At 51.3% G+C, this 10679-nt stretch overlaps 1 protein-coding gene across 2 annotated transcripts; it reads right to left on the reverse strand.

Annotated features, from left to right (window-relative positions):
* Positions 1-226: 226 nt before the first annotated feature.
* On the reverse strand, positions 227-9928 carry Shroom1 (shroom family member 1). Of its 2 annotated transcripts, none has more exons than XM_008849351.3 (7): positions 9786-9928; positions 3798-4785; positions 3652-3707; positions 1761-2366; positions 1544-1685; positions 1166-1438; positions 227-1066 (listed from the first exon to the last, which is right to left on the reverse strand). In XM_008849351.3, exons 2-7 carry the CDS (start codon positions 4740-4742, stop codon positions 734-736), a joined length of 2355 nt encoding a protein of 784 aa, XP_008847573.1. In that variant the 5' UTR covers positions 4743-4785; positions 9786-9928; the 3' UTR covers positions 227-733. The 2 variants fall into 2 exon arrangements, with proteins under 2 accessions (XP_008847573.1, XP_029410067.1); XM_029554207.1 differs by having other exon boundaries at positions 9703-9928.
* Between the last annotated feature and the right edge of the window lie 751 nt (positions 9929-10679).

A 10679-nucleotide genomic window follows, 5' to 3' on the forward strand; every position in this document is an offset into this window, starting at 1 on the left:
CCTGTTTCTTTGTACCCTAAATCTTTGTATGTGACTGCCATATCCCACGTGACTGCTAGTTCCTTGGGATGTATAAAAACCATCTGAATTTTAAAATAAATTGTCCTGTTGGGAAGACACAGGTCCCAGAGTTTATGACTCTGTCACCAATCAGACCCTCTGTCCCGAAGGCAGTAGGTCCCCTGCTAAGCAAAGCAAACCTGAGTCCTGACAAAATGACACACACTTCTCTTAGGAAATTTATTAGAAAAATAAAATGAAATACTGTTTTGCACCTTAAGTTGAAGTACTCCTCCTCTCCCTCTAACCAAGCCCGACAGAGCTCTTCTCCACCACAAATTCAGTCGTGTGTGATGTTGCAGGGATTTTGTTTGCTTGTTTTACTTTGTTTTTGTTGTTGTTACAGTACTAAAGCACAATGCCTCACATATATTGGGCAGGCACCCAACAACCATGCTCTGCCTCTCCTAAGTTGCCCAGGGCAGCCTTGAGCTTGCTCTGCAGCCCAGAGAGCAATTAAACTTTCTGTCCTTCTGCTTCAGCCACTGGCATTTACAGACTTGCAGCACCAGGCCAGGCTTGAATACTGCAGTTTTTAAAACCCACAAATTAATTTTCAAATAATACACAGGAGAAGGAAGTGGGTTCTGGGAAGGCCTGGTCTGGGCTCTCCTCACTCTCTCATAAGCCAGTGTGGCCCTAATCGAAGTTCTCCCATCTCTACCACCTGTAACTAGATAGGGGGAGCAGGGAAACGTGGTTTATCCAGGGAGCAGATTCCTGAGGACCAGGGCAGTCTGGAAGAAAGAGGCTGATGGCTGAGGTCACTCTGGATGATTTCCAGGTGATCCTGAAGGAGCCGGATTTGCTCATCCAGGCTGAGCTGCTGGGACAGGATCTTGGCCTTGGTGGCCAGTAGCATGCAGTAGGAGTGCAGATGCTCTTTGGACAGCGCCTGTTCCAACACCTCCCGCAGAGCACGTTCCCTTCGAGCCACATGCTCCTTCAAATCCTTAGTATCTTCCTGCTGCCGCTGCAGAAGGCGGAGTCTCTGAAGCAGAGAGGCCTGAAGCCACAGAAAAGGGGCGCCATGAGCATCTCGGCTCCTAGGATGGTTCCTGCCCCTCTCTGCCCAGCTCTCCCCACCAGCCTCAACCTCTTTTACCCGCTCCTCAGGGTCACTGTCTGAGCTTGTCTTGGCCAAGGCGAAGTGTACACGAGCCAGGCGGCTGCCCAGCAGCAGCAATAAACCAAGCACGCGCTCTAGGTCAGTGATGAACCTGCTGAACCGCTCTAGCTCCCTGGACGCACAGGCCTGGCTCACTGCAGCCTCCAGAGCTGCCTTTAATCCTGCCCAGGCTGCAGCAGTCCCCTGCAGCCGCTCCTGCTCAGCATGAAGATCCCGCAGCATCTTTTGGAGAATGCTGGCTAGTTCCACCTGTAGGGAGGGCCTGGATATTCAAGGCCAGGACCAGCCAAAAATTCTTCACCCAGATGTGAAGTTCCCGCCCCACCCAGCTTTCGTCAGCCCCTCCATGCTCACTTTCTTGGCCTCAATGCTGTGGTTTGGTGCCTGGAGCCCGTGGCCACTTGGCTGGTCAGGCATAGGGTCCAGAGTAGAGTTTTCAGACCTTGGCACCTCCCCAGAAGTTGGCAGTTGCTGGATGAGGCGGCATCCATGGGACCTGAGGACAAAGTTAGACGTCTGTGGGTTTCCCTAGCCCAGATTGCAGAGACAATCCTGAGTCCCTGTTACTCACCCTGCCTCAGAAGCACCAACAGCATCCTCTCCAGTATCTTCTCCAGCATCCTGTCCAGCCTCCTCACAAGTTGGCCTCACTGCAGCCCATACCTCTATGGATGGAATCAACCCATCTAGCAGGCCCAGAGGCAGCTCTGGACTGGACTGTGAGGCAAGAGTGTCACTCAAAGAGGGATCCAGCCTGGCCAGCTCCTGAACCAACTCCTCAAAATGCTGACTAGGCCAGGCTGGCTTGGAGTCAGTCTGACTAGTGCCTTTGGTCAAGGAAGTATAGTGAGGGCCCCCTGGAGTACCAGTACCATAGTCTGCAGACTGAGGGGCACAGACTGAGGGAGGCTTGAGGGGGTCATTCTTTGTAGCTGCAGAGGGGTCGGCAGTCAGCAGACCAGTGGGGTCAGTGGTTGTGTTGTCACCATTTGCAGTTCCAGGAGGGCCACAACTTGGGGGACTGGAGACACCCACAGAAGTGTTTGCCCCTTGCCAGTAATCATCTGCCCCTGTAGTTCCTGAGCATTCATGGAAGGGGCACTCTGCAGAGACTGTAGCCTGGCCAGCCTTTTGGCTTAAGCCATTTTCAAACTGTCCATCAGACACCTGGGGCATCCTGGAAGCAGAAGATACTGAATCAGAAAAGGCTGTGACACTGACAAGTGATGGCTTTCGAGGGTCAACTACCCCCCGCCCCATCGCCATCACCTGGCATGCCCCAAGAGGGAGGGAGTTCCCTGTCCCTCTGGCATTTTCTAGATGTATATGTGTGAAGGAAGTATCTTCCAGGACTTGGCAGCAAGAGGGAATTCACTTGGTTGGGAGCCCCTGGGGTGCATAGGAATCTTGAGGTGACTTCATCCTGTCCAGCAGGGCTTCCTCCAAAAACACATCATCATCAGGGAGGGAGGGGAGCCCAGTGGACACCATGTGTCTCAGAGGCCCTGTGCTTACAGCTAGCTGAGCTGCTTCGGGGACCCTCTGCAGGGCACACTACTGCAACCTTCTGGGAGTCAAGAGCTTAGAGGCAGGAACTCCACACTGACCACAGCAACCAGGAAGAGTCTTCCTGCTGCACCAGGGAAACAGTAGGGTGTGCAGTTTGCAAAAGACAGTCAGAAGGCTCACACTAAAGGTAGGTAGACTGTCCTATGATGCTTCCTTTTCATTGTCAACTTGACTGGCTTTGGAATAACCTGGGAGACACCTCTAGGGGCATCTGCGAAGGTGTTTCCACAGAGTTTAACCTGAGGAAGGAAAACCCCACCTGCATGTGGTATCATTCTATGGACAGGTATCCTGGGCTGAATAAAAGAGAGAAGGGAAAAGCCGGGTGTGGTGGCACACACCTTTAGTCCCAGCACTCGGGAGGCAGAGGCAGGCGGAGCTCTGTTAGTTTAAGGCCAGCCTGGTCTACCTGGCGAATTCCAGGACAGCTGGGGCTACAGGAAGACCCTGTCTCAAAGAGACCAAAATGAAAAAAATCAATCAAAGAAGAAGAAAGAGTACATGAAGTTATTAGAAAAAGTCCGACATGGGTGCACTTACCAACATGCAGACCATAGACACATACACATAAATTAAAAATAATAAATTAAAAATTTTTTTAAAAAAAGGAGAAAGGGATCTGAGCACCAGCATGCATCTCTCTCTGCTTCCTGAGTGCAGGTGCCATGTGACCAGCTGCCTCACGGTGAGTCCCTGCATCCACACACCTTCCCTGCAACAAAGCACTCTATCCTCTCAAACCAAAGTATTTCCTATATAAGTTGTCTTTTTGTCAGATATTTGGTGCCAACAAACAGAAAGCAAGGAATACAGTCCCCATAGCTCTTTTCTGAGCGAGAACTGTGCAAGTTGCCTCTGGACAACGTTATCCCAGAGTGCCCCAAGTCTCTCACCTGGGAAGCTTAGTCTGAGGCAGTGGTCCGGGGGTTTCTGCTCTTGGAGGAACATCCTGGAAAGGTGAACAGTAAGACTGAAATTTTGCGGTCTCCCAGGTGCTCCCCTCCCCCACCAGCCTGGGTCTTCTACCTTCCTTTCCTACCTGGATAGTGACCACAGTCCTTTCTGAACCTCTGCAGGGACCCATGGCCTCCCCTGAAGTGCTGTGACTCGGACTCGCAGGCATACAGGCATTGCCAAGCTTTGCGAACCCACAGCCCAGCTCCACTGCACTTCGGGCCTGGGCCTCCTGTAGGCCTTTGAACTCAGTGCGCACCCCACGGGGCAACTCCTGAGTGTCGGGCCTGGCGACGCCAGAGCTGGAGCAGGCCTTACTCAAGCCCTCGTCGGTGAGCCCACCGCTCCATCCCAGGCGATGCAGTTTTCCTGGCTCAGAGAAGCAACACATCCGCTGCTGGGTGGCGAGACGCCCGGGGCCTGTGGTACCCAGCGTCGCCGTCGAGATGCGCACTGGCTCGGCATCCTGGATCCGGTGGCTGAGCGAGGCTGAGCGCAGGTGCACCGCGGGATGCCGGAGGCGGGCGGGCAGGCTCATGCGGAGTTCCTTCCGCTGGAAGGATGTCTCCCGCAGCACTCGCCGCTGCGCGCCCTGCAGCCGTTGGCGGTAGGCGGCCCGCGACGCAGGTGGGCTGGGCGGCTCTGAAGTTCGAGCCGCGGCCTCAGCCTCCGCCGCCAGCGCGTACAGCAGCGGGGTGGCCTGTCTGCTGAGTGGTGCAGAGCTTCCCTGGACCTCTGACGGCCGCGGCTCACTGCGCACAGCGAGGGCTGGCCGGGGCCGCTGGGTGATGCGCAGGACGTCATTGTGCGGGGTAGTGGACCCGCCGCCCCAAACCACGCGCACATAATCCCAGTCTAGGTAAGGAAGGAGCTCGGTGCCAGGAGATGGTGTGCGCGTCTCAGGGCCACCAGATGCCGCGGAGAACGAGCTGTAGGCCGAGTCAGCACGTGTGGACAGCCGGCGCAAGTCCAGGCTTCCAGTGGATGAGGCTGGGGAGGCGTGGTCGCCCCCAGCACCCAGGGCCTCCATGGCGGCGCAGTTGGGGACTAGGGCTGGTGCGCCTCCGTGACTCCTGGAAAAAGACAGTTGGAGCCCTGGGTGGTGAGGTGTTGGAGGAAGGTTAGGAAACTCTGCTAGTTCCTCTACCACGGAGAACCAGAGGCTTACAGGGTCCCCTTCTTGTCACACACTCCTTAGCTGTGACATCATCCTCTAGTCATTTTGGCAAAGAAACCTTGGGGTCAAGATGGCATGGGCAGTAGGACCAGTTATAGAGAGCAGTTCTGGCAGGTGGGAGCCTCAGTCCTGAGCCAACTGGAGCAGTCCCTGCCAGGGCTTCTCTGGCTGCACCAGTACCCTGGCACCTCCCACAGTGCTGCGAACATGGGCATGCTCAAATCCCACACCTGGCTCCACCAGGGCCAAGAACCAGCGACTAGACTGGTCACAGGCCATAGGGGAGAACCTATGACTATTATCTGCTAAATGGATATAGTATTATTAACCTGACTCCTAATGACTTGTCCTTGTGCTCCTAGTTTAGTGCATCTCTCAACTCTCAACAGAGAAACTTCTTGTGGCAGATGGTGATTAATTAACACAGAGACCCACAACTGGTCAACCTGCAGAAAATAAGAGACCGCAAAGTGCTCAGCCCTAAAAAGGAGGCTCAGGGATCATTTGGAAGAAGAGACAGAAGGATTTTAAGAGTCAGAGACAGTGGACGAATACAAGGAAACCATATTTTCCAGACCCAACAGAGCACTTACACATATGAACCCACAGAGCTTGTGACAGCACACATAAGACCTGCACAAGCCTAAGTCAAACAAAAACAGAGACTGGAGTGGGGAGGTGGGCAAGAAGCCCCAGCCCTAGCTAAGGAACTATTAGCACCTGATAGCTGCTGGGAGACGGAGAATCAGGAGTCTTTTACCAGTATGACTAGGCTCCAGGGTATGAATGCACACCAAGAGTATTTGAGGGACAAATTAGACTAAATAGACCTTAAAAAAAATAACAGAGGGGGTTTATTGCTCTTGCAGAGGACCTCGGTTCGAATCCCAGCACCCACATGGCAGCTAACACCTGTTTGTAACTCCAGTTCCAGGGGATCTGATGCTCTCTTCTGACCGCCTCTGTTTTTGCACAACACAGGTGCACTTACATATATGCAGGCAATATACTCATACACATAAAATAAAACATAAAATAAATAATAGAGGATGTGAAGTGAAGGGGTTAGGAGGTTGGGGGGAATCTGAGAGGAGATGGGTAAGGGGGTCTGAATATGGCCAAAATACATTGTATGAAATTCTCAAAGAATCAATTAAAAATATTACTTAAAAAAAAACAGGGCTGGAGAGATGGCTCAGCAGTTAAGAGCACTGACTGCTCTTGCAGAGGGCCCGGGTTTGATTCCCAGTATCCATTTGGTGGCTACGAACCATCCTTAACTCCAGTTCCAGGGGAATCTGAAGCCCTCTTCTGACCTCCGTGGCATTGCACGACCACGACACGTGTGCACTCACATACATGCAGGCAATACACTTACACACGAGATAAAAATAATAAATAAGGCTGGGCGTGGTGGCACACGCTTTTAATCCCAGCACTCAGGAGGCAGAGGCAGGCAGATCTCTGTGAGTTCAAGGCCAGCCTGGTCTACATAGTGAGTTCCAGGACAGCTGGGGCTACAGGGAGACCCTGTCTCAAAAAGACCAAATAAATAAATAAAATATTAAAAAAAAAAAAAAAGAATCACACCCAGGCTGCTTCCTGACCACTCTGCTAGCATCTCATGGTGATTGTTCCCTGATAAACAATGGTCAGGAATGCTTTGAGATCACAGACGGGCCACAAGAGGAAGGGAGGAGACCTAGGGCAGAGGCAGGGGTAACTTCACTCTGTCCCTCCTTCCGTGCCTTTTATGCCCCAGATACATCATATTTTTGTTTTGTTTTGTTTTGGTTTTTTTTGATACAGGGTCTCCCTGTAGCCCCAGCTGGCCTGGAACTCACTGCATAGACCAGACTGGCCTTGAACTCACAGAGATCTGCCTGCCTCTGTCCCCCAAGTGCTGGGTTTAAAGGCATGCACCACCATGTCCGGCCAGGTGCATCATTCACCACCACCATGTGTGTTAAAAAATTGTCTCTGTGACAAAATGACCCCCCAAAATTATTTGTATTTTTTATGTGCGTAGTGTTTTGTTTGCATGTATGCTAGTGCACCACATGCATGCAGTGTCCATGGAGGCCAGAGGAGGGCATCAGATCTCCTGAACTACAATAACAGATGATTGCTAGCCACCATGTGGGTGCTGGGAATCAAACCCTGGTCCTCTGCAAGAACAGCCGGCCATCTCTCTCTTTTTTTAAAATTATTTTTATTTTATGTGTATGAGTATAGTATTGCCTGCATGCATATAAGTGCACCCATGTCATACAGTGCCTGGGGAGGTCAGAAGAGGGCATCAGATCCCGTGGAACTGGAGTTACAGATGTTGTTGGCCACCATGTGGGTGCTGGGAATCGAACCCAGGTCCTATGGAAGAGCAGCCAGTGCTTTTAACCACTGAGCTATCGCTCTAGCCCCCGCCCCCTTTTTTGAGACAGGGTCTCCCTGTAGCCTCGGCTAGCCGAGAACTCATTATGTAGACCAGGCTGGCCTTGAACTCACAGAGATTCACCTGTTTCTGCCTCTGCCTCCCAAGTGCTGGGACTAAAGGTGTGTGCTTCCACACCCGGCATCAGCCAGCCATCTCTTAACCACTGATCTGTCTCTCCAGCCCCACCACGTATTTTTTACAGACTGGAACCCTACACTTCTGAGGAGGAAGTGGTTGACCCAGATGCACATACAGCTCATAAGTGGTAGAGTCCTGGCTGGAATCTGGGCATGCCTCCAAGCTCACTGCAGCCAAAATCAATTTCCTAGAGGCAAACCCTGCCCAAGGACAGTTTGCCATGTTCCCTCCCCCAAAACAAAGCCCAAACTCTGTGTGGGAAAGAAGTTGCTGTTATGTTAAGTGCTGACAAGCTATTGACAAGTTCCAGAACAACACGCAGCCTGTTCCTCATCTCCTTTTGTCTGGGACTGATCAGTTGACACCCTCACTTGCTCTTGTTTCTCCTAGAGGACTCTAGAGATCCCCACAGCGTCATCCATCTTCACAGCACTCACCCCCTTGCTCTGAAATTGCTTGCTTGCTTGCTCTTCTCTCATTTCCACCCCTGAGCTTCCCGAGGACAGGCCCTGCCCTTGTTCGTCACTCAGTGCCTGGCACCAGCCGTGACATGTAGTCAGTGTCAAATAAATATTTGCTGAGGGGCAAGAGAAGGGACAGGAGTGCAGGCAGTAGATGTAGGGGTAGCCTTGGCAGAGAGGGAAGAGGGCGCTGTGAGTTTTGCCCACTCTTCTCTCTGCCTTGTTGGTCTTGTCCCCTGTTAGGCGACAGAATGGGTGAGGAGGCCATTGCTGCTATGGATGTGACCAGGTTACTCATGCATTGTACAAAAGAAACTAAGCCTGCAGGCACAGCAGGACAGACTGGAAATTGATAGCTCCCCAGTGTCAGGAGGGAGAGCAAAGGGAAACACTGAGTGGCTGTGCTAGGTCTGGCTGAGAGTATCCTTGAGGTTTAGGGGTCTATGGCTACCATTGGAGTTTGTCTTCCTTGACCTAGGAGCAGAGATTGGGGTGGTACCCAGCTAGGCTGTGGTCCAAAGGCAGGCACATCTGAGCTCCCCAGACACTTTGGAATTCAGGGTCACCCTTCACCCTCTTCTCTGAGGCACAGGGCTCTACAGATTGCTGGAGGTCAGGTGGGGAGGGTAAAAAGAGGGGAAGTGTCTGCACTATTCTGGGGCAAGCACCCCTTCACTAGTCCTGGGACCAGAGCATCTTGGTGTCACCCCACTGGGTGCCTCTTCATGCCCACTAAGCCCCAGTCCTGCTGATTAGTCTTCACACTCCAGTTTGGGAATGTCTTATGTGAAGCTCCACTCTCTAGACTTCAGGAGCGCAAGACGTTACTCCAAGTGGCAAGTCCCAAGAGTCACCTCTTAAGAAGTCTGCCCTGGCTGCTCAGACACAGGCTCTGTCCTTTCCTAATCTTTCTTTTATTTATGTGTACGTGTGTGTGTGTGTGTGTGTGTATGTTATGCACCCGTGGGGGGGTGGTATATGCATGGGGAGGTCAGTCTAACATCTTCCTCAACCTCAGTCACTCTCCACCCTACTTTCTGAGACAGGATCTCTCACTGAAACAAGCTCATTGATTTGGCTAGGTTGACTGGTAATGAGTTCCAGGGATCTGCCTGGCTCTGCCCCCCCGAGGGACACAGCACCCCATCTTTTATGTGGGTACTGGGGTTCCAAACTCAGGTCCGTCCTCATGTTTGCTCAGAAGGTGCTCTGTTGACAAACCATCTTCCCAGCTCCTCTTCCTGGTCTTTCTAAGTCTGGCTCATGGGCTGGCATACCACCCATGCCTGCCCCTGCCAGTTTGCCAAAAGGCAGAGGTGATGGAATACAAAGATACTTCCTCAAATGAGACCATAAGGACTAGAGAGATGGCTCAAAAGGTAAAGGTTCTTGGTGGGAGGAGGGAATCGACTCCTGCAAATTGTCCTTTAACCTCCATATGTACATCATGGCATGTACATGCAAATAAATGAGTAAGTAAATAAATAATGTTTTTAATAAAAAGAAGTCATGAAGCCGGGCATGGTGGCACACACGTTTAATGCCAGCACTCTGTGAGTCAGCCTGGTCTCCATAATGAGTTTCAGGCCTGCTGGGGCTACAGCAAGACCCTGTCTCAAAAAGACCAAAAAAAAAAAAAAAAAAAAAAAAACCAAAAAAATCATGAAATTTATCTTATTCATGAGTTACTGTGTTAACAAAAAATTCTGAAATCTCCAGATAAAAACAGTTTAAGGGCCAGGAAGATGGCTTATTGGATACAACTGCTTGCTGTACAAACCTGACAATTTGAGTTTGATCCCCAGAACTCCCGTAAAAAGCTGATGATGTAGGAATGCACATCTGTAATACCAGCACACGTACTGTGAGATGGGAGGTGAACACAGGAGACTTGGCTGGAAGCTCTAGGGCCAGGTAATCTGGAGCACACTGCAGAAACCAGAGCAATCCTGCCTAAAGAAGGGGGAAGGAGAGAACCAACTCCCAAAAATTGTCCTGGACCTTCACAAGCACACTGTGGCATGCACACACCCAAACATACAAATATACACCCACACATACTAAATACATAAAGTAAAAATAACTTGAATGGACAATAAAAATGTGCACACACATCTGTTTGCTTATCGGCTCTGACCTGTCTCAAGGACACTTTTGCATGGGTGGTTCAGCAGGTTGATGTCCACACAGGACTCTCATATTGTGCCTTTTGTAGAACCTGCTATGCCACAAGGACCCTGGTACACTTTGGGGCTTGAGAACGAACAGCAAAGAATCTTCACACTTGTTCCCCAAGTAGAGGTTGTAGCATGAAGTCCCTGCTAGAAAACCACCAGATTGGGGGCAGGGACTTGTCATCTGCACAAGAAAGCAGGAGAGGAAGGAAAAAATGCTGTGTTCAGGGTTCAGAGCTGGGGCTCCTGACGGTGGAGACATCAGACCAGAAGAAGGAGGCCAGGGTTGGAGACTGCACAAGCCATCCAGTGTTCATTCAGTCTGGAGCCTGTGGGCTTTTCTGTGGCCACGGTGGTCAGGATGTGGGTTTGGTGGTCCGAAGAGGTGGACCCAGGCAAGTTTAGTCAAAGCTTATTGGGAAATTTGGCGAAGACAGTTTCCAGTGCTTAAAACCACATGAAGGCAATGCATGCTCGTCTAAAAGAGGTGGACCCAGGCAAGTTTAGTCAAAGCTTATTGGGAAATTTGGTGAAGACAGTTTCCAGTGCTTAAAACCACATGAAGGCAATGCATGCTCGTCTA

The sequence above is a fragment of the Nannospalax galili genome, unplaced genomic scaffold, assembly GCF_000622305.1.
Source record: "Nannospalax galili isolate Female #2095 unplaced genomic scaffold, S.galili_v1.0 scaffold424, whole genome shotgun sequence".
Taxonomy (NCBI): domain Eukaryota; kingdom Metazoa; phylum Chordata; class Mammalia; order Rodentia; family Spalacidae; genus Nannospalax; species Nannospalax galili.